The following is a 24,112-nucleotide window of genomic DNA, read 5'->3' as shown; positions in this document are numbered from 1 at the left end:
TCTTTGGTGTACATGCCCCAGGTCCTCAATGGCACACTACATGATAGTTCTGAAGTGCCAGACCAAACATGCCAAGGCGGACCGCAAAGTTACTCATGGCCCCAGCACATTCTTTTGAGGGTGAAATTTGAGTCACCCTTATTTTTCAGCAGCTTGTCAGCCTCAGTGTGGTGCATTGATGTAAACTAGGAGGGAGAACTGTTGTCACCTTTCTTTAGACCTAATTTACTTTAACTCACAACATGGTAGCAGCATAACAAGTCTATTTACTGAATGGAAATAGGAGTGCCTTGAGGAGGTTGTCCATACAACATGTCAATTAAAGTTTCTCTGTATCTTCAGAAACTCAGCAGTATTTTGTAATAAATCCCTATGGGGTGACTTTGGCAATAAAATACAGTTGAGCGTTCAATATGTCCGAGGCTGTCATCGAACAGAGCTAATTTGAATAATGCTTGTTTTGACTGCGACTAAAAGTATCCACCCACTCTCTGCACAGTGAAGAGGGACAGAGCAGAGGAAGCCTTTCAGCCTGTCGGGTCATACTTCATCTCAACAGGCTATTAGACTGTTAACACTGCAGGATGTTTCCGCAGAGCTGAAAACCTACTTGCTGTTATGGGGAACATGCACATGGCTCATGGTGTTATCAACCTTCTGCTCACTAGAAGCCATAAAGGCATCCATCCATCTGCTCATCTAGGCTTCCATTCATTTCTGCACATGCTGTAGTAATATAATGCTTCTTCCATACATTGTTCCGGGCCATCCATCACCAGTTTGACCAATTATACCAGCCGCACGGCAAATGCCAGCCGCAAAACCTTAAACCTTAAACAATCTGAACTCTGAGTCAAGCCGCAAAGTTCTCATACTCATTAACCAAAAAACACTGTTCAAGTGCAGAAAAATTACCCTGGTTCCAATACATACAGTGAACCTCACCACCAAAATAGATTTAAATAAATGTTCATTTCCGCAGCCACTTAACGCATTTACCGGAAAGTTATAAATTATCAAACAAACACCTCACAATAATTCTGCACTATTTCTTTTTTTTCTTCCATAAACCACACAAGAAAAACCAAAGATCCGTTTCTTTTTTATACATTTATTTTCCTGCGTTTATCCATTTCCTGAGATGGGTTACTCTTTGCCACATCCTTCAAAGGTACCTCAATCAAGGGTTTCAAGCTCACTTCATCATTACAGTGGTATCTTCTTCCCTAGAGACATAGTAGGATTGTGCAAGCGTCTCCAAACGTGGTCCTTACCAAATTCACATACAGCAATCCATGTTGCAAGCTACAACATACTGGATTATGATTTTCACCCTTCAAGCAAAATGAGTGCTCTATGAACTGTTGTCTTATTCTGGCCATGCTTATTATTGTTTAATTTAGCTTAAGAGAGCATATTAACAGTATTTCTGTGTATCTGTTTGTCCTAACATGGTTGTATGTATGTCTAAATGGCCTGTGTGTGGCCAGTCTCAATGCTTGCTAGGCTGATTTTGGCTGCTACCCTTTGCTGGCGTTCAGTATATCTGTAAAGAAACAGCTGTAGGCAAAGCCAACACCAGTCCCACACAGCAGCACTCTGCCAGCAGTGACAGATTCCAGAACTTTCCATGGTCGCGAGTTGTCATGCCAACAACCTCTGGCAGGGAATAGCTGTCCTAATCTGGACACCTGGCCCACCAAGGGTCCAGAATCACTTCTCCTGTCACTGCGTGATGAACAGGTAATTTAGGACCGAAGTGTTTGTGTGTATGAGTTATGGGCCCAGGTAAAGAAAACACTGTGGCAGTAGACCACCAGTGTTTTACTCTAATCAAAGAGAAGAGCTGAGAACATGATAGAAAGTTGCAAAGACTGCAACTGACAGGATTTAACCAAACGTGCACTGTGGAAAACCTGCACCGAAAAACTGTAATGCTGTGGAATGGCAACTATTCTGCCTAATTTGTGCAATGAGGGAACAAACATTTCTTTGGGGAAAAAACATAATGGGATAAATTAGTTGGTTCTCTAAACAGAACCAGTGAACCACAGTACCATTCATATCAACCTCACATACTAGGGTTACCCCTGGTGGGAACAAACTATCAAAGTATTTTCACTGAGCCTCAGTCCAACTATGAAGTCCACAACTCTATGAATTGGGTGATTTCTTGTACGACGGACATGAAAGTTATTTGTCTACCTGGCAATGGAATCTTTGATGACATTTGATCTGAAAACTCTCTGTGGATGTATTCTTCAATCGGTTGTTACTAACCACTCTAATTCAATTATGAAAAACCCATTTCAAATTCTGATATTGAAGGAGGAAAAATACAAAGTTATGCACATCATTAAATTGCATATTTCACTTAGTGTATTCTGGCTGGAGGTTTTTAAATATGAAGCCAAATGTTGTTTCTATTATTGGAGAAATGATCATTTCTAATGCTGTACACTTGCAGAATACAGTACATATATGCTTATTTATATATAAAAGCATGACACAATATGCCTTTTTGACCATTGAAATGCATTGGACACCTGAAGCTTAGAGTGGTGACCTTAATAGACATTGTGAGAGGCAGCCAGCTCTGAGGGGTGCGTGGGCATGTCCTTTTCAGTAAGTGATCAGGTGTTTGACTCTGTCTGGTAGGAAGGAAGTCCTTATTAATGTTGAGAAGGCAGAGTCTCAGCAACCTCAGGCATGCTTGGCCACACACACTCTCCCATCCAAGCAGCAAGAGCAGGCCTGCGCTCTCTGTGGTTCGTTACTAGGAGAGAGGGCTGAATCCAAGGTGTGCTCTTACAGGAAAGACCATGATTGAGAACAGATATCACCAGCTATGAAGGTGTCTGAAAATAAATGTGGGGACGGGCACTTACAGTTTTCGAAAATGTTTCTGTATTTCAAGTTAATGCAACTTTAGTTTACCTCTGCAGCTTTATCCTTGAGTAAAAGGCGAACGTTTTGTTATTTCTGGAATGTTTTTTTGTAACATGGCAAGTGTATAATTCAAAACCAAGAAAATCCACCAGCAAGACTTGTGTGTTTAAGACACAATTCAATCCAAGCCATTTTAGGAACTTGTATGAAACAATAAAGTATAATTCAAGTATTGAATCAGGATGATTAAGCATCTGTGCAAGAAACAAGTGCCATGACAGATTACACCGATTCAGTCGTTTAAGTTTAAAGGGGCTCCACTCATTAAAACGCAGCTTTAAAGACAAGCAACACTTCTTTTTATCCTCTATGCATCTGTGCCTCAACTCTCCCTAGAGACAATGTCATGTAAACATACTCAACATGGCTCAATATTTCCAAAGCCACCCACACAAACCGTATCCCCATCTGGGAAAAGGGAGTGAGGTCTGAATCAGTGCTGCTTTATTTACAATCCTTTAAAAACAAACTTAAAAACCCTAATTCCCTCTTGCTCATGCATTCGTTTTTTTTTGTGGGACGGTAATGAAAGCTCAGCCTTATGTAGCAGCCTGAATGGATGAGACAGGAGACTAGGACTGAGGCACAGCACAACACAAACAGTCACAGCTGTGCCTTCCTGCTCCTGCTTTACAAAAGGAAGCAGATTGGAGAAAAATGTTTGTGTGAGTAAATTAACTTATTTGTTTTAGTTGGTTAAAAATAAATACTGTCAGGATAAATATAAGCAGTGTTGAGGGTTTGTTTGTAATACACTGTGTTATCTTATCCCGTGCCCAGAGTGTACATGTATAATAACATGTCTAATGTACCCACTGTTTATAAAGTAACATATTTTCACATTTACATAATTGAAATCCAACATATGCTTCCAATTGAAGTATAATTGTTTTGGGGTGAGCGGGTGGGGATTCGTCTTTTCACTTTGTGCCAGATAGGATATTGAACTCCAGTCTCTTCTAGAGCCAACACAAACTTTTAAGCTAATAAAAACTGATGATTATCTTCCTCTGACAATGATAAAAATGGCAATGCATAACAAGTGTATAACATGTAAACAATGAGTTATTCATTAGGCACTGACTACTGACTAACAGACAGGAATTTCAACTTATCAACCAAGTCAGAATACCTGATTTATTATATTAAACCTGATTATGTGAATGTGTACAAAATACACTAACTTCTATCTAGTTCTATAGTACAGATGCAAAACATCTTTGATTTGTTTGTACAGTACGCATACTGAAAATAGTTGGATCATTTCCCTCTTATATTTATAACTGCATAATAACAATGTGACAGCATTCAATATGCCCTGAAACACCATTCTTCTTGATAGGCTAACTGGAGCCTATAAGCAAGGTGTCTCTCCAGCACAATGAGGGGGATAATTGAACACATTGGTTGTATTTAGGGAAAATGTTATCAAATTTCAAAGCATTCGCTTGTTATTGATCTGACAGGGATGTTAACCTAATTATATTTGAATATGATTTTATAGAACTACAGTTATTGTGAATGATACAGTTGTAATTCAGTTTCATGTATTTCTTTGTCGAGGAACATTGGTTATATTGGAAGAAATACTGGCTATATTGCCTGGGGTAAGAGGACCTTTTGTTCTTTCAAAAAAACAAAAAAAGTTAAAAACCAGAAAGGCACAATTTTCATCCCAAGAATGCAGCAAGGTTGAAGGCTAGAGGTTGATAAAGTACCCTACAAAAAAGCCCTTACACAGGGTTATAGCTCTGCTATTAATAGTAGTATGTCCACTATTGTTAATAGACCAACAGCCAACACACTTATACACTACACAATTCTTCATCCTTTTACAAAAAAGAATGTGCAAAGTGCTTTCTCAGAGAAAAGTTAGATGAGAGGTGAAAACTGAGGCCGGGAGAGCTATGCCATTCACTGTGCCCTGGTGAGCTCTAGACGGGTGGCCTCTCCCCATGCAGGGTAAAGCTGTCCAGAAGCTGCCTTCAGCATCCGTCTCTGTCTGCCAAGCATTGCTCGCATGTCCCAGGGCAGGCTGGGGGAGGGTAGGGGGTGGGGACAAGGTCGCTCAACAAGGCCTACACATTGAAAGGCGTCCATTTAAAATAACCTAAGGATAAATAAATATATGTTCACTGTACAGTAATTGGTCAGGAAGCTGTCGGAGGCAAGCTCATTTACAGTAAGTGGATCAGCTTCTAGTCAGTAAAATACACTTGGCTCCAACTGTGCATTATAAAGATTGGAAATTTCAGGTAAGGTTTTCTTATGTGTCCAAATGGTCACAGAAACACTCCAGTTTTAATTTTTACAGCAAGCTCTTCAGAACTACTGATAGTGAGACCCATGTTTTGTTAGAGTCTGTAAAGTGTGAAATCATGTTACATAGTTAGCTAATAATAGATAATAACAGCACATACCCGCATTGTGTATTTTCAGCGTTGAATAATTGCAATTAAAGTGATATAAAATATCTGACTGTAACTAGATGCATGCATTTGTACACATACACCACCTACACCCACATATGCAAACACTGTGGTTGAACCAGCAAGCCATGTTGACCAACTGGCTTTACTGTGGTTATACACTGTAAGCAAAGCACACATTAACAGATTGAATTTGCCTTTCACATAAACCAACAAACAGGCAGAGTCAGCCTTTATCGTAACAGTTTATGTGTGGTCGTTGGGGTAAACCTCTATATCATATTTCTTACAAATGTTGAGGGAGATAGGAAAGTTAGGCCTTTAGCAATGAGACAGAATCTGTCAGAATATAACATAGGAAAGCTCAGAGAACTAAGAACAGCTTTAACAGCACTTGTAGTTTAGCAGGCCATTCCGACAGCAATGCCATGGCACCACAAGCCACAGAACATAAAAGACCACAGTGGGTTTTAATGCTGTGTGAAAAATGCCACCATGACCAAGTGAGCCTACCCAACCCTCCAACCTCCCTCCCTCACACTCGTACGAGGAGGAGCCCACCTTCTGATGCTGGAGACCCACAGTAGAGGAGGGCAGGCTGGGCAGCCACAACAAGACGCCCCCTGATGCTCTGCCCATGATATCTAACAGGAGAGCAATGCTTACTAGCTAGCTACCACAGTGCCTACCTCAAGAAGACAGGACAAAGACTGTGGACTTTGTGCTCTTTGAATCTCAATTTTATGACTATGATGGGCATCTTTACAGTCATAGCAGGATTGTTTCTCTAGTGCGGTCAATAATAACTTTGAGTTTAATGCCAGTCATTACGACAATTAATATATTTACATGGGTTGAAAAAAAGCATGTTACTCCATACTGGTGGGTTAGGTCTTAGAAAAGTAATTCCCAGTTGCAAGCATATTGAAGCTATGTGTGTGTTCACATGTTGGATCAGGCAAGATAAACATGCAAAATCATAGCTGAATAACATACTAGTAGTGGACTATAAAATGGGCAGCACTTTAAATTAAGGTGACTATAACTACCATGTAACTACACAGCAATACCAATTGTAAAAACGCACAAAAACACTTCCCACATTCTGCTGTTTTATCCAACAGCAACCAGCATTTCTGAACAAAACATGTTTCTTATTGTTAATTTGACTTGTGTTGCAAATGACTGTCTTCACTATTGGACGTTTTGTTGAATTAAAGGTAATTCAGGAATATATTGCTCATTTTCCAAAAATGCTTTAGTTGAGGCACGGCAAAATTATACAGAGTTATACTCTAGTGTCTTCTTGATTAGCGGACCTATGGTTGCCACTGTTTAGTTTAATCTTTTAAAACTGTGTATCTGACATTAACAGTGAAACTGTTTTACAATCCACTCAGCGAAGAAGGTTTAGAACATGGGAATCATTGAAATCCCCAACAAATGTCCAACGGTCCAAATATATAAAGTAGCGCAACAATTTTCATGTGTTTCAGGATAAATGTGCCATGCTATGATTGTAAAGTTGTTGAAAAGGATTGGAACAGAGCTGGGGGAGGCATGGGGAAGAGGCCATTCCAAGGAGGATGACAGTTAAGATTGGTAGGTGTGAATGATTTGTAGAACAGACATTGTACAGTATACCTCAAATTAACTGAGAGAAGTTGTCTATAATTCACTTAAAAAAATATTAAAAGGGAAAGAAAAACTTTCAAAAAACTGTTTTTCAAGGAAGGTCCTTGAAGCCCTTACAAAGTGTTTAAGACTTGGCTATATCATAAAATGCTCATTATCAAATACACTAACATTTGTATTTGTTTTTTCACAATGAAGGCTATCAAATATCTTTGATGGGTGCACTGTTAGTGTGTTCTTACACAAATTATGTAAATGTTGTGCAACACTTTGCACTAAGTTTAACAACCATGTAACTACATAGCAATACCTTTGGTAAAACATTGCAGGTACACAGGAATTGCTATGTAATGTAGTGGTATAGGTTATTATAATGTAAGAAGTCACGGTATGGGGAAGTGGTGTAATGGTAAATAGACTGCATTTATATAGCACGTTTTCTACCTTAGCGACACTCAAAGCGCTTCACAATTTTTGCCTCTCATTCACACATACCGACAGCGGCAGAGCTGCCGTGCAAGGCGCCGGCCTGCCCATCGGGAGAAACCTGGGGATCAGAGTCTTGCTCAAGGATACTTTGGCACATGGACTTGGAGGAGTTGGGGATCGAACCGCCAACCTTGCGATTAACAGACGACCCTCTCTACCCCCTGAGCCACAGACGCTGTGTAACAGTTAACTGGATGCTGTAAAGGGGCAGGTGAACGTGGTGTCACCAAAACAATTTTTTTCAAGAAAGTAGGAGTTGTTTTAGAATAGGAATCATATTAAAAAAAAGAGAGCCAGAGAGTTCTGTAAGTGTGAATTTTGAAGTGTGTCATTTAGAAAGGATGAAAAACTGGACACCGAATGTTGTTATATGTTGAGAGTGAAATTTAGAATGAATCAAAAACAGCTTTTCTGGCTCTGATACTGTATGGTGCTGTATGCCTGGAAATTGAGAAAAAAAGTTGACTTCACAGAATGGAATCAAATTAGGTGTTTTTTCCAGGTGTTTGGTCAGGCCAGTTAAAACTGTAGAAAGGTTTGGGGACAGAAACTAGGTCCACCATAACTGACTGACTACCTTGAGGCACTGTAGAACCCCTTGCTGAATTGAATCCTGAATACTTGTAAAATACTGAGCCATATATTAAGGAATCAGCTATCAGCTGTGCATTCCTTCTTTTACAAACTAACACAAAAGGTTAAGGCACTTAAAAATCAAGTTTTTGATTTTTTCTATTCACCAAGAGACGTATGATGTTGAATCCAGTAAGATGATTTACTTATATGCTGCTAGCCCTGGTTAGTTTTCATACTTTGTTTCGCATTAGTGAATGACTGTTACTGTCCAAAACAATGTGCAGAAAGTCAATGTGTGTACATTTATTCATTTAGCAGACGCTTTTATCCAAAGCGACTTCCAAGAGTGCATTGTGTACACAATGCACAGCCTACAAAGCAGACAGTATCCTGCCAAATGCAGGAAAGATACTTCAAAGGCTAGTAAGATGCAGCCTGATGAAGAAGACCACTAGAAAAGTGGGGAGGTGAGCCAGTAGTGAGTACAGTGCTGTGGGTTGGGTTACGTTGAGGTTACGTTGGGGTTCCCTTGGGGACGTTGGTGAGGCCTAGCTATTTATCTTGGAGACTAGTTCCCACGGCTCCCTCCCTGCACCCTTTCAGATGGGTCCTAGTCCATGTCATTCAACTGAATGGTTCCACACTCCTGCCATTTTTAACTACAGCTTGTATTCAATATAGTGAGTCATTGTTATTCTGGTTGATACAGCACTTGCACTTGTATTCTAACCAAGATAAAAACACATGACCACTATGTTTTATAACATAGTATAGTTTTATACAGTTTTTGACATCAGTAAGGTGTTGCCATCGATGCTCGGGCGCCACCTTCCTGCTGGTGTTTGTGTGAGTAAGTAGGTGTGTGTGAGGTGCATGCGGGTGGTTGGAGGGATTTGAAGGAATGGGCAGGGGTAGTGCCTGCAGCTTCATCCAAAGCAAAGTTTCCCTCTCCATATGCTTTGCACTTGCAAACACACCAGTTTGCTCACAGTGACTAGGCGGCAGCATGCAACACACACTTCACCTCCCCTGCTACAGGAACGACAACACCAACATGATGTTGTACCGTGCTTCATAACCTTGCAAAGGTAGCTACTGGCTTAACAGTAGCTAATGGGCTGCAGCTTGCTGCTCTTCGATTTTTTTCCAATTTCTCCATTTGAATGGAATAAAAAGCTAAACACAGTGTTGGAAGGTAACTCAGTGAGCCTGACACAGGGGAGTTCTCTAGGTTAGCATCAGACGGATTCATTCAAACAGATTTTCTTTGTTAGCTAGCACCAAAAAAGAGAAAAGTCTATTTTGTGAACTTGTGGACTAACACATTTTGTGGATAATTTATTTTGGAGATCTGTTGCATGTAAGTCTTTTAGTTAACTTAAACACCTTCTTGTCTTCTTAACTTGTTTGTCTAGTTCAGAACCAACAGGCTATATCTCTTGATTTCTGTAGATGACTCATCAATTTGATATTGTGGGTCTCAAGGTAGTTGTATTTGGCTGCAACAATATAACACTGCTTTATATAACAATTTTGAAAGGTTTAAGTTACAAGTGATTTTAAGATTAATACTACATCTACTCTGAGATAAAATGTTGCCAATAAAGGAATACATGTATTAATTTTACAATAAATTAATGATCTTGTGTTTTTCAGAATGTTGTGTTCCACAGGCATGTTTCACCAGTGGAGTCTTGCTGTTTTCTTGCTGTGCTCCACAGTTCCTCTCTACGGGAGGCCAATTGATGAACTCGGTAACAGAATGTAAGTGGCATTGTCACCAGCAGCCAACAAATGATATTTCCAATGTAGCTTCATATGATTTTTTGTGGGAGTATTTAAATGGTTGAGGAGATCATGCAGATTAGTTGAGTCTATTTAGTGGTCAGATGTACGAATACATTAACTTTAAATAACCACATGTACAGTATAATGCTTTGTATGCCAGAGTTGAAATGACATAACCTAGTAAAAGTTATCTACTGTAGTATTAGATGGGTAAACCAAAAGTATTCACAAAAATGTTAAAGATTTGTGTTTTTAATTTGCTAATGTATTGAAGTAAAGTAGATATTTATCTTTGTGTTATGTGCATCTGAGGATTGTCCTGTGTAGCTAAATTCAACAAAACATGAGGACTCAAAAACTGTCAAACAAAAGTCAGTGGTTCAATTAATGATGTAGGGCTTAATGTTATTCTTACATTTTATATTAATTTAGACATCAAAATCTCAACTCTCCCACTTCTACCACGTTGTCTTTGTTAATACTGCCACCTATTGAGGTCTACTGGAACATGACTTGTCAAAAAACACTTCACAAATTGTTCCCAATAAGTGACAAACATAAATGTTTGACTAAATCATTCCTAAGACATTCTTTACCTTCTGAAAATGTTTTAAACATTCCTGAAACCTTCGTTTTTAGACGGAGGTCCGTCAGCCATGTCCAGTTAATGCATGATAAGGGCGACTCACTTCAAGCGTTCAAGCGTCGCCTTTGGCTCCAGAAGCTATTGGACGAGGTGCACACGGCTGGTGAGCGAGCCCCAACCCCACACAACAGACCCAACATTCACACCTTTATCGGGAGCGTCCTCCACCAGAAGTCCACCGGAGGCACCAAAAACCTCTCTGTGTTCCATCTGGACCGGGAGGGGGGAAACCTACCCCAGGAGACCAACAAGTCCATGGCCTATAAGGACCAGCCGCTAAAGGTGGCCACCAAAAGAAAGAAGGTAAGATCAGGCCGGCGGAGGGAGAGTGAGAAGAGAAGAAGAAGAACACGTTCGGCCAGAACACGAGACCTAGGATAGTCTCACGTGACCTTCGGGTTGTTCTGCATAAGGACACTGACTAAGGTCCAGCGTGACTGACTCCTCGTTCCTTAAGACAATATGGCATTTGGCCTTTTTGTTATTTTTGCTATCATTGCTTTTTTCATATTCGGTGCTTTGATTCAGTGTAATTTGATGTATATGAGATCTACAGGCTAAGATATTTTTGTACTCCTATAACAGCATGTTATAACAGTAAGTGACTCTTATAATAGTGGGATTTTGTTTCAGACCTGGGTCAAAATACAATTTGGAATGACGTAAATTATCTGTGCTTGACTGCCCTTGTCTGGAACAATGGGAGGATTAAAAATGCAGTCCACTGCACACCCCAGTGACGCCCCAGAATGAAGCAAATGCACTAGTATTTGAAAGGATTCCAATAAGAATGTTCACCTAGGTCTATTTTGTATTCATATTTATTTGGGATTGTCTTAATCCGAATGAAAAGAAAAATGTTATAAATGCAATTTATTTTGCTGAAAGACTTCTAACTAACCAGATTTCCATAATTGATCGAGCATATCATAAAGAGTTTTTCCGTAAATATTGTGTCTGTACATAATGATATGACAAAATGACAGAAGATTCATGCTTTACTCTAAATTTAGTTTTTATTCTAGGTATTCAGTATTTCTAATCTATAACATTACATTAATAGAAATGCTCAGACATAATTTATTTCAGTTGAATTGTGTATTTATTTTGTGAATGTATCTGGGTGCTGCTGAGTTTATACCATAATGCACTTTAGTATTCTACACATGTTCTCTTTTGTGGTTGTACATTAGACATTTTAGTTTATTTGTAGTTCACTTTTTACCCCTAATGATCTGTAAATGATTGTGTCTTTCATCAAACCCACTCTCATGATTTTACAAAAAGTATATTTCTAAACAGTTGAATATGCCGAAGTTGACACTAATTTAATTTTCACTTGCACTGAAAACACACCATTGGTTTTAAATAATAATTAAACAGATTCACATGAAAACATATTGATGTTTGTATGTTATGTTATATGATGTTTCTATTTGATAGGTATAGTTGTTTACTAAGTTTAACATTAATAAAGAAACCATGGGTTAGAGAGCGTGGGATATCACGTGTTGCAATATGAAAAAAAAAGAAAAATGGCGCATTGATAAAATTACTTAGCAAATTGTTGAGTCATATGGTCTTGTCCTATCCTTTACTTGGTGTACCAACTGTGTCATGGTTCAAGTGAGATAAAATTGACAATGTTTTTGTTGATTGTTCAGCATGAAATGGAACCAGATGAGTTTGGTAATGTCACACTTGAGAACCATGTGGTGTTTTTAACAGTCTCGGACTGTACATGGTAATGGAGGGTACAGCAAATGCATCAGTGTAGCTACATCCTGTACTAAGAGCTGCAGCGTAAGCCATTAGCAGACAAAGAGTCATAAACACTGTAGAATGGCATGATAAAGCCCCATCGGAAGACTGCAGCTCACACCAGAGAAATCAATCTAACAATGGAGGAGGCATTAATAACTCACAGAAGAGGGACATACAATCAATAGAAAGGTTGTTTCCCTGGAAGAGTACACATTTATAAAGATAAAATTAAATATGACACTAAAATATGCACTCCTGTTAAGAGCAAACATTTTCCAAGTAAGTCTCACAAACTAAAAGTAAAAAAGGCTAAGGATTAGTCATTGGAGTGTACAACTAAGATCTCTTCCTTTAGTTTGGCATTGAAATTCAAGCTACTGAATGTGATTCAGGTAGTTTAAAAGATCATTATATAGCTCAGAATGATGCACACTCAGAATGGTGTAGACACAATGCAATAAGCATTAAAATATGTACATACTGACTTATTTAATTTATGTAATGGATTGAATCTCTTAAATAATGTTTAAAACTATTCTAGATATGGGTATGGTCTCTTTAAATCCAGTCAAGCATAATCAATCTGACCTGAGTGATGTTTGCCTTTCTCTCCCCTACATTCAGCAAAGTTCTATCCTTTGAAATCCCAGCCGTTTGAGTCTGAAGCCATGGACATTGCACGAGACCATTGTCCAACTTTCTGAAACAATATAAACCCTCTAAATTGCAGAATGGCTAAAGGGTTTATTTGTAGGACACCGCTGCTTACTTATTTTGCTACATGTGCGGATTAAAAAATTAGCATGAACATGAGGATACTTCAATAATCACGCTATGGTGAGTTAATCACAATCATATGAATATTACATCCTATGCAGAGCATTTGATTCTGATTTGAGTCAGGCAAGAATTATACCATTAAAACAAAATCAAACTAACTGATGTCGACACTTATGTCTTTTTTATACATTGCATTTTTTTAATTAGTAGTTTACCAGAAACATGAATTGCTATAACCACTTTGTATTTTGAACATAACATACAGGCAGTCCCCAACACCTATGTGCTAATCTTTGCCTGTACGTGTGGGGTGATCCTGGGCGTCGGCTTCTGTGCCAACTTACTGGTCTTCTCCCTGTTTGCCAAATACAACACCCTTCGTAAGAACCGTCTCGACATCCTGCTTCTGAGCATGGCTCTGGCTGACTTCCTCACCCTGCTGCTCATCCCCTTCACTCTGGATTCTGCCGTAAGCCACTCCTGGCCCCTGGGGGATACTTCCTGTAAGGTCTACCAGTTTCTCATGGCCTTTTCTCTGGCAGCGAGCACCTACTCCCTGTGTGCCGTGTCCATGACCCGCGCCATGATCATCACCAACCCATACCACCCGCCTACCATGGACCTGGTCGTCCTGATGTTCATCCTGGTCTGGGCCCTCAGTTTCTTCATCAGCTTGCCCCTGCGTATATTTGCCACTAAGGAGAGCCTGGGCCCTGGGCAGGTCAACTTTACCTTCTGCCTGCCTACCATACAAGAGCACCACTACCAGGTTATCCTCAGCCAATTTGTGCTCTATTACTTTGTCCCAATGCTGGTCATCGCCTTCAACTATGTTCGCCTAGCTGTCTTCCTTCATAAGAGTCCAGTCATGTCCGTAGCAAGTGCCAGGAACACCCGGCGTGCCTCCCTAATGGTGTTCCTGGCGGCAGGAACCTTCTCTGTGTGCTGGCTCCCAGGCTACGTGCTGGAGCTGTGCGTTTATTTGGGGCTGTACCACCACGGCCAAGCCTGGGAGATGTTTTACTTCACCTGCACTGTGCTCCAGTACCTGCACCCCTGTGTCAACCCTGTGCTGTATGTACTTCTCTCTAAGCGCTACCGCCACCGGAGGGCAGTCTGGCTCTTTAACTGTAACAGGAACAGAGTGCAGCCGCAGGTCATCAGTGTCACAGAGATCTTCTAGAGGACAGCCCCTAGCAGCAGGGCTCAGCTGGCCTCACTGAGTTAGTAGACCAGAAACTGCTGATAACAGTTTAGCAGGGAGGATTGTTTTTATGTACATTTGTGAAGCAACTGTACATGTGTTGAAAACATTATGGCAATCTTTTGTTGATGAAACATTGTCTTGACATAACCACAAAACAAGTTGAATACTTATGTACTATCATTTTTACAGTGATTTCACATTTTGATAGTCCTAATGTTAAAGCAGTAAACAGTGTTATCTCACAGATTCTGGGGGGTTTTCAGTCTGTTTTTGTGTAGGCGTTTCAAAAATCAGTTTCCTTTAGATTTTCCCGTTTTGCTCTTCTTCTTTTTGTGTTTTAGTCTTGCAGCCACCGAATGACATTGTCAATGGATAAAGTGATAGGAGTTACATTATTAATATATCGAAATGTGTGAATTAATAGTTATTCTGGTCAATCGGACTGTTTGGGATAACTCCATCCCTTAATCTGCAATGGTCTTCTATGTCACATGCACTAATCTTTGACAGTCATCTTACAACCATGTTTCGCAGTCTAAACAGGCTAATTGTGCAAGAAGGGAACCAAGAGTCCTTAAGGGGTCACTCACCTTTGGAAACAGCCATCAACATGGTCAAATAAAGGGCATGAGGGTAGAAAGAGCCATTCCATCTCAATTGACCTACCACCAACAGCCACCTCCACAGGGACGGTCTCACTCTCAGACTCTGAGGATGGCTCCAATCTTTGAAAACAGATTTGAACACAAAACCTTACTAAATCTGGTATCCTTAAAGCACTACAGTAAAGACTGTTTCTTGTTCCTCCTGTAGTTTATCAGCTAGCTATTTACTCACCACAAACAACCTTGGTCAACTGTTTTTTCATCTTGTGAAAATGTATGCATTTGTCTGGGGTAGATCAGTAACCTCTGTCTTACGACAGCCTCCATTTGTAGAATTCAAAATTGTCATAGCTTTATTAGTGCACATTCAAAGAACACTATTTTCTAGGTTTGGTCAAATCTACTTGAGACAATTAGGAACCAAAACAGGGACTCATACACAACACCTTAAATCATTTTGGAGTTGGAGGACATGACGTGATGTCGCTAGACTCTTGAGACATTGGTTGGTTCATAACATTTTATTGAGAATAAAGTAAATTCTCCTTCTGATTGTCTTGTAAATCCTTAGTCTTCTTTAGTTGGGCTGTCCCTGTCGTTCACACCTTATTCCATGCCACAGGCGACATTTACACTGTTGGCCCTGAACTGTGCTGCTTTTGCCTCCTCTAACACAAAACACACAAACACTTACAGCTGATGTCATACTGTATTGATAAAGCTTCAGCATGTTAGCATAACTCGACAGCTCTTTGTTCAGCATTGAATGATCAGCAGTCATGTAAATCTTTGCTCCTACCTGATGGACTTCAGCTGTAGATTTTCACGGGCTGTGAATGATTTGGGGCTTCTCCCTGGGAAGAAGAGAATAATATATTTAGAAAAAGCATACAGTACTGAAAAGTGAAATACCCAATGATAGTGAATAACATTGATGATTACATTGGACTGGGGATAGTTTTCCAATGGTCTTGTCTCCTGCAGCAAACTCAGCCAGGCCTGGCAGTCTCCTGGGTCTAGCTCGGCGATCCCGTGGCAGCTGTGAGGGGGGCAATGTGGGCCGTAGGTAGGAGGGCACACAATGAGGGGGCAGTCTTGAAGTACGAGGGCTGTTCATAACCCCACAGTCATAGCCTGGAAGGAACAAACACACAAAACAATCACCCCAAAAATGATAGACTAATTCATGAGATGCATATTTAGCATGAATAGCAACTGAAAAACATAATTGTTTTTATGGTTGTCAAAAGTAACACATTCCTACTAACTTTACCATTGAAGGTCTGTCCGGAAGTTAACTGCATCCGGCTCCTTACATAATCCTCCATTATGTGCTGTAGATATTCAGACTGTAAACAAAAAGAAAGTAATGAATCATTCCACATACAAACATAAAGCAAACATTTCCAGACGGTTTTGAAAGGCGCATACTATATTCCTTAAATATGGTAATAGCAGTCCATTTGGAATAGCTGAAGGGTAGAGAAAGGTTATACCTTTGATGTCATGGCACTCCTATCAGTATTAAAGACTAGGTAGAGTACTGACACCTGAAAAGAGCATCACATGCACAAATCATGCATTAAACATGAAGTGAAGAAGTAGCAGTTACAGAAAAGTCCCTCATCAGACAATGGGGAGAAATAAACATAGAAATAATTCATGCATGCAGTGGGAAGCAAAATGCTTGACTATTTTTATGGTTGTTAATACAGGCCTATGGAGACAGTTCTCCTTGAAGCCTGTACCTTCTTGTCTGGGTGGCTAGACTCCAGAACGGGCAGTTGTCTGTCCTTCCATTTTGATAGTCTCACAGTAGAAGCCTTGAGCTACAACAAACACACAAAGAGATAGGAGGAGAGAACAAAGGGGAATGAAGGGAGGGGGAGCGGGGGAACGGGGACGTGACACACTTCATTTCTTCTAGCCAGACAGTGTGTTTCTCCTCTCCTGTTTTCCCTGGCATGCTTTCCCTTTCATCAGATTGGTGAGAAAGGTGGGCCAGCTGTATTTCTTGTAAGGACGTGCAGTGTCGAGTGTGAAGTTATTTGGATGAGCGGTTCGCGATAAATAAATGTAAACAAAAGCTCAACTAAGCGATGGAGCCATGGATCCCTCCAATATGGTATCCTTCCGCATGGCAGGAATTGCTCCGAGACTCACCCCGTTTTCCAGATCACAAAAGTATTTCATTCAAACAGAATGAACGGCTAATGAAATTGGTTCATCAGTGATATCGAGGGAACATTATACCCAACTCACAGGCTTTAATCCATTGCCTTTCTCCAGGGTATCTTTGACATCATTCTCCTGTAATGTAAATCGATAGATGAACTGCAGTGACAAGCTTCCTGAGTACATCTTATTGACATGTTGATGCTAGTCCGTGTTAAAGAGCAGAGTATGCTTACCCTTTTCTCTTGTATCTCTCGACCTTGCAAAAGATTTGACATGTTCCTCTCCTTTTTGGACTTCAGCTTCTTAAGAGTCGATAGCTGAAGCAAAGGAGATGCAGATAATTTTAACAGTAATGTTATCTGTCACTTCAAATACAAGCCCAACTAATGGTTGATGTCACTGTAGTGGCTGGCCAGGCTTTGTATATTTCTGTCCACGAAAAACACAAGTAGTTAGTTACCTTACTGAAAGTTTGACGATGTACTGGAGGCCCATCAGAATCTGAGCTGTTGGAGCCACTGGTGCTGAAATCAGAATTTGGTTTTATTCGCCATGTAGGTTTACACAAACACGGAATTTACAGTTTGGTAACTGTATTATTCAGTGTATATAAGTTTCAAGAGTTTTTCTTTTTGTAATAAACAGAGCATCAGTGAAGGCTCAGTGACCACTGATGGCATACGGTTAAACCCTACCTGACATCACATAGTGAAGAATCTGTAGGCTCAGTGTCCACAGACAAGCCAGCTTGTTGTCTCACCATCTCCTGCAGCTCTCTCACACACACACTGTACTGCAAAGCAAAGAGACTGCTTAAATCCCCCAGATTCATACAAAAATGTGACTGTTTTTGATCTCTGGATCATAATGAAACAAGGCCAGATTTACTCTCAAACAAGCACCCCACCTTGGTCCTGTTGGGGTCACAATAGTCCAGTATTGTGTCACAGAAGTGAGCCCCCAACATCTGTAGGTCCTTAGTGCTGAAATGGGTTCCCTTTTTCTTCCCTAAAATCAATAAGTCAAAAGTAGACATCGGTCAAAACCTCTGACAGTACTTTAACATGTGTGCAACAATAGCCCCTGCTAATTGATGTGTTCAAAAGAAGTATTAGTACAAGGTGTACCAATGCTGGAGCCACAGAAGGAAGTTTCTAGGGTGAAGCTATTGAGGACACCCAGCCTCCAGAAAGCCACCCTGCCTGTCCCCTCCTTACTGCGCTGCACCTTGAACTTACAGCTCTGGAAAGTGAACTGAACACAGATATTGTGTTATGTAAATGTTAAGCAGAAAATGCATTGACACTGACACACATTGGACTGCAGTACAAATAAGGAGAGGGGGGAATCAATGGTAGTACCATGTCTGGGCAGTTTTTGCTTAGCATCAGTGGGAAAACACGTTCATGTGGATGCCTGTCAGTCAGACGGGGGTCCTCACAGCCGTAGATGAAGACGTTCTGTTTACGACTGTGTCCGTGGAGGTCACAGTATAACAGCACTTTACGTTCCTCAGACAATCTGTGAATACAATGACACATTTCTACGGTGTAAAGGTCAACAACACATACTATATGTAGTCTTATACCCACAGTAAGTGTACTAGCTAGAACAGTGACTGGAGGAGCTGTACCTCTGGATCATGGTGCGTGTAGCACATACGGTGGGAAAGGAGTCCCTCAGGATGGATTTGTAGTTGCGGTTCAGGTCCCTGCCTGTCAGGGAACAGCGGTAGTTCCCCACTATGACACCGTCTGGATTCAGCATGGGTACCAGCTTGAATACAAAGGCGTTTCTGAGCACAGTGGCATCCGGCGAGTCCCCCAGTAAAAAGTTGAGGATTCCCTTCATCACCCACGAGCTGTTCGTCTCTCCAGGGTGGATGCGTGCCGTTAGAACTACAGCGGGCTTATTTGTGCCATCCTTTTCCACTTTCTTGGACGGATTGGTCACTGTCAGCACAGGAACTAGGTTCCCTGCGAGGGAGCGACACAGGGTCCGAACCTTACAGAAGCTTGAGCGTCGGGGGTCGCGCTCGATCTCTGATAAGTAGGTCCACAGATTGGAATAGGTGTAGGGGTAGCAGTGGGCAAAGTAGCAGGTGTCCTGGTCATAGGGGAAGAAGAAAGTCCAGGCTAGGGAGTAGCAGGGCTGACCTGAATGCTGGCGGCCATTGCGGTAGTAGGATACTTCTTGACCCACTCTGTGCCAGCCCACTCCCTGGAGCCTGGCTTTCTCCACTGAGTACAGCAGGGGAAGCTGGCCCTCTTCATAGAGGCTTGTCACCTTCAGCAGGTTGGTAATGGTAAAGCGGTATTGCACCCTTACTCTGGTGTTTTGCACCCGGAAGTAAAACCACTGGGTGTGCTTCTCTGTGTAAAGGTCGGTCCTCAGAGAAAGCTCATAATCAAATTCACCACTGTAAGAAAATGTTATTTCACAATAAATCCAAGTCACAATCAACAAACTATTTCTTTAAACTTGGGTTCATTCGTTAATAATTCTTACACTTTCATAGCTTTCAGCAGATTGCCACTCTCAAACCGGCCTTCAAACAGCAAAGTGGTGTCATCAGGCCCATTGAGGGACACTGCTGCAGGGGAGAGAGAGGACAGGCAGCCCCTACCCACACGAGAGCCAGAAAAGTAGTTCTCCTTGTCTGCAAAAAAAAAAAAAAAAAAACTGAATATGTATGTGTAGAATATAGTATTTTTTGGTATTCTTACCTGTGTGATAGACTACCTCCTTGTGTGTTGTATACAACGGTGCCTTCCTTCTCTCCTGAAGATCTCAGCAAATAACTTGTGTTGACCTTGGCACACAGACGCTCTGGGAAGGGAGGAGCCCACTCTAAACAAACAAAAGATACAGTCTTTGTCTGTGTTCCCAATGTTCTTGCAAAGGTTAAAGACCAATATGATCTATTAAGAATCCAATAACTGGTTTTAAATATCATCAGATGATTAGAGCTTGAAGTGACTCACCAACATGAAAGACTTCTCCTAAGATTACCTCACACTCAAGAGGCCATCGTGGCAGTGTCTGGGACACATTGCCAGACAAACCATACAGATGGTGAGGCTCTTTGAGACGAGGCACAGCTCTTCCTGACAAGTACTCAAAAACCACCTGGTTGGTTCTGGGTAATGGAAGCATAGCAGCCACATCTGTGAAAAAAAAATCAATTTACAGCACATGGTTAGAATAAAAACTGTGTCTACTCTTTTTTAGTCAACTCATTTAAACTGTCAATCTCTGTTGGTGGCCATCTTACCATTATTCCTGTGAGAATGGTCCTCCACGTCAAACTCCTTCACTACTTTCTCCTCCCCCTCGTCTTCATCAAAAGATGAATAGTTGGGCGAGCAGGGCAAAAGCCCACCGACTTGGACTTTCATGTCATCATCTGTGTTCCTGGTGGAGTGGCGTGTGGATATATATGCTTCCACTGTGAATTGATATAACTTTATCCTCTAAAAATGCGAAAATACAAATTATAATTGTAGCTTATTGTTTGTCGACAGAATACATATATTTTAATGTCATCCTTTTAACTGGATACAGCCTAAACATCACTCCAGCACCATCCACTATTGTCAGACAAGCTTTTTGATTACCCATTTTGCAACACTGTTGCGCTATTTGGGTGATGGCATATTTCCAGAGCACTTCCCTTGCTGCCTGGAGTAGCATTCCATTAAACTCTATTTTTAAGTGGTTACGCCATTTGACCAGTTTGCAACAACGAACCAAACTCTCCTTAGAGACTAAATATAGGTTAGGAAATGGATGACAGGGCTGTGCCAGTTTACCAAAATTAGCTAATCAACCAATTAACAGTAAAACAGAAATACTGAACAGTAGGCTATAAGTGCTAGCCTACTTTTCTAAGGGTTGTCTACAACTAGTATTACCAGGGCTGCCAAAAACCTTTGCATCATCTTAAAAACAATTTTAAGATGATGAATTGTTGACAATAGATAGCTACAATACAGCTATTTAGCTACCAGAGTCTTTAGCCTACAGTGTAACTGCAAAATGGTGAATACTGTACTCGCTCAACATTTGGCATAGTCATCTGCATCGCCAAACACGACATGATACAGCTAAAGTTACTGCCAAACTGCTAGGCTAACTAGTTGGCTGGCGAAATTAGATAAGGTCGTTGGCACTGCCAAGTCAATGCGAACCATAGACTACCCCTCAATCCCATAGCAATATCCATTAACGCATAACCTACCGCAAGACTGAAAGCATGCTTAATTCAAGCTGTTTGAGGCCTCCTATGTCCGGCTTCGTATTTGAGCTGGTCTGAAATGGCTTGGTTATTTGGCTGAGTTTATACCGGTTGTTCTGTCACCATGACAACTAGCATGGCGCGAAAACACCTGTTTGTGACATGTGGCATGTGTGTAAATAAATAATTTATAAAGGTAAAATGATTGTCTACTGTAACACTTAAGGGAAACACTATTCATTTATACACTTGTTTTGTGGCACAGTGCCTTGCACCAAGAAGGCGCTGGGATAACGCTTGGGGCAGTGTTCAATCAGTGTTGTTCAGGTGTTGCACAGAAAGCTGTGACCCATCAGAAACTGTGACCGAATGATTATTCGCGGTAGTAGGCCTAACATGTTTATCTGAAAGTAAATAAAATATATTAAGGTACATTTTCTCAGAAACGTTTCTAAACATGTACTTCTTTGTGACTGCATGCACGAGTTACATTTGTAATAACCTACCTAGTCTTACACTAGACATTTAAAACTTTAAATAATCATATTCTACTGTAAAGTAAAAAAGAACGAAATACGCAGCTTTCGGTGCAACACCTGCACTGTTTGGTGCTCAGGTGGGCCCGGGCCTTTCTGTGGGGAGTTTGCATGTTCTTCAGTCACCAGATACTGTAGGAGCAGGCTGCTGTCAGATAGGAACATTCTCCTCTACTGGATAATGACACCAGTGCATTACTGCTTTGCCCATGGCGCATAGAGGATTACATAATCTCATGCCTTGAAAAAAAACATACCATTAAGATATAGTCAACACAGAAAATAACCTGCATAATGCATGACTAGGCTGACTGAAAACATGTGATAATTCAACAAATGTATTCAATTTTAAACATTGAAAGAAAACAATAATGTCATCTTGTCAGTTTTCTGCTCAATAGTTATCTATTTACTACAATACCATACAACCATCAAATATTTGTGGTAATTTGCTGTCATACTTTGATAGTTGTTTTAACTGTGACAGCAATATCTTTGGAGATATGTTTATCAGGATATACCCTTGAGGAGAAGGAATAGGTCTATTGCCATGAGCTCATCATTCCATGTGCAGTCCAGCCCAGTGTTGCCTGTTTATTTATAGACCTCTCTAAGGTTCCCTTGCAAAGGGTTGCTCTCTGAGCTGTAGCCTATTCGGTTACAGGACTTCTTTAGTGTAAGATGAAAATGTGTGTGCACAAATACTATAGGAGGGGTTTCTTGATCTATAGGTTGAAGTTCATGAGACCCTGTGTTCTTCTTGGTATTCTGGTATTGTATGAGCAGCTGTATCATAAAGAGTACACTTTTAGAAGATTTCTTGTAGACAAATTATTTGAATAAAAATGTAAGACGTATCTGAGGAGGAATTTAATGCTGTTCACTCAATTTCTTAGTTAAGAAACTCCATGGGGAACCAGGATTAGATTAATTATTAAAAAAATAAAGTTTATTCAATTTAAATCCTACCTGTGTCTCTGTGTTGGAACTGACACCCCTTCATATACAAGTGCTTTGACAGGAAGTCCCCATGCTGTCTACTAAAAAAGGGCAAGACTTCATTAAGCAAAATCATAATCCGGAATAAGCATGCAGAGCATATTCCAATGAACCAAGCCTCCTGGATCCTGGGTGTCCTGTTTCACCTCTTGCTATATGCCTGGTCACCTTTCAGCAAAAACATGGCCATCAACTTCAGACGACAGCCTTCTAAAATTGGTGGCAATCAAAACCCAGGAACTGGCATGTAGCTCGACTGGGGTGTCTCCTTACTAGAAAGTAAGGCTTGGTCCTGAGACACTTCTGCGTGAAGGCGTCCTTCTCACACTCTAGCGGCAAATGAGAATATCATAAACATGGCTTAAGTTTGATTCAGCCAACAATTTCACACTCTTAATTAAAATAAATTGTGCTCATTCTTGTCAGGTGACAAGGGGCAAGGGAGTCAGGTGGCTGAGCGGTTAGAGAATCGGGCTAGTAACCAGAAGGTCGCTGGTTCGATTCCCGGCCATGCCACATGACGTTGTGTCCTTGGGCAAGGCACTTCACCCTACTTGCCTCGGGGGAATGTCCCTGTACTTACTGTAAGTCGCTCTGGATAAGAGCGTCTGCTAAATGACTAAATGTAAATTCTTGTCATTTTAGCATTTCATATTTACAATGCATTGGATAATACATATAAACTGTAAATGCAATCACAATGACACACGTCAACTTCAATATAGGATTTGAAACTATATTGTAATGACACATTGTCATTAATTCTATCCATACTAAAAGTCTTGTAAAAATCTGGACGGTGAAGTCAGACAAGTATGCTACCTGTCACACATGAGCTACATCTAGCTCCATTTAAAGTATTTTGTTGACCTGACTTTTAACCTGTACAAGAACAGCAACAAAAAAATCTTAAATTAAAAAGTCCACAACAGAAACCTTGGTCTGAATGGTCACTGAAACAGACTGCTGCATGGAAGGAAAGCTGCTCAAGTCACCCATGCACTCATCCTTCTCACTGAGGCCCTGTCATCGCAGTCCCTGCACTGCATCCATCAGGCCAAGTCAACTGCCCCCTATTTCATTTCCAACAACATAGTTGGCATGAGAATGAAATGATCTGAAGGCCGTTATCTGGAGCTGTTGACTGCAGACTGACTTGCAAAAATCCTGTTTTATAACATATGCGCATTTGCACTTTACTGTAATATACTGTACATAGCATGCCAAGAGCAAACACACACATAAACTCCCAGTTTGAAGAAATTTGAACAACACATGCCGAACACGTCAAGGA

At 40.8% G+C, this 24,112-nt stretch overlaps 2 protein-coding genes across 7 annotated transcripts; one reads left to right on the top strand and one right to left on the bottom strand.

Annotated features, from left to right (window-relative positions):
• Positions 1-9,735: 9,735 nt before the first annotated feature.
• Positions 9,736-11,430, top strand: LOC134020553 (parathyroid hormone-related protein-like). The gene is made up of 2 exons (XM_062460700.1): positions 9,736-9,842; positions 10,506-11,430. Exons 1-2 carry the CDS (start codon positions 9,736-9,738, stop codon positions 10,891-10,893), a joined length of 495 nt encoding a protein of 164 aa, XP_062316684.1. The 3' UTR covers positions 10,894-11,430.
• Positions 11,431-12,484: 1,054 nt separating this feature from the next.
• LOC134021389 (cytosolic carboxypeptidase 2-like) lies at positions 12,485-21,390 on the bottom strand. Of its 6 annotated transcripts, XR_009930503.1 has the most exons (21): positions 21,287-21,390; positions 20,321-20,519; positions 20,031-20,213; positions 19,789-19,896; positions 19,555-19,705; positions 18,680-19,465; positions 18,408-18,567; positions 18,174-18,300; positions 17,954-18,054; positions 17,742-17,839; positions 17,507-17,570; positions 17,280-17,363; positions 17,131-17,178; positions 16,617-16,697; positions 16,365-16,418; positions 16,142-16,217; positions 15,811-16,002; positions 15,668-15,722; positions 14,854-14,988; positions 13,360-14,605; positions 12,485-12,976 (listed from the first exon to the last, which is right to left on the bottom strand). XR_009930503.1 is itself a non-coding variant. In XM_062462146.1 (20 exons), the coding sequence occupies exons 2-20, from the start codon at positions 20,442-20,444 to the stop codon at positions 14,554-14,556; spliced, it is 2,679 nt and encodes an 892-aa protein (XP_062318130.1). In that variant the 5' UTR covers positions 20,445-20,519; positions 21,287-21,390; the 3' UTR covers positions 13,001-14,553. The 6 variants fall into 6 exon arrangements, 5 of the variants coding, with proteins under 5 accessions (XP_062318130.1, XP_062318131.1, XP_062318132.1 ...); XM_062462146.1 differs by lacking the exon at positions 12,485-12,976 and having other exon boundaries at positions 13,001-14,605; XM_062462147.1 differs by lacking the exon at positions 12,485-12,976 and having other exon boundaries at positions 13,001-14,184.
• Between the last annotated feature and the right edge of the window lie 2,722 nt (positions 21,391-24,112).

This window comes from Osmerus eperlanus, chromosome 5 (genome assembly GCF_963692335.1).
Source record: "Osmerus eperlanus chromosome 5, fOsmEpe2.1, whole genome shotgun sequence".
Classification (NCBI taxonomy): Eukaryota; Metazoa; Chordata; class Actinopteri; order Osmeriformes; family Osmeridae; genus Osmerus; species Osmerus eperlanus.
This window is presented reverse-complemented; position numbering and strand designations above follow the sequence as displayed.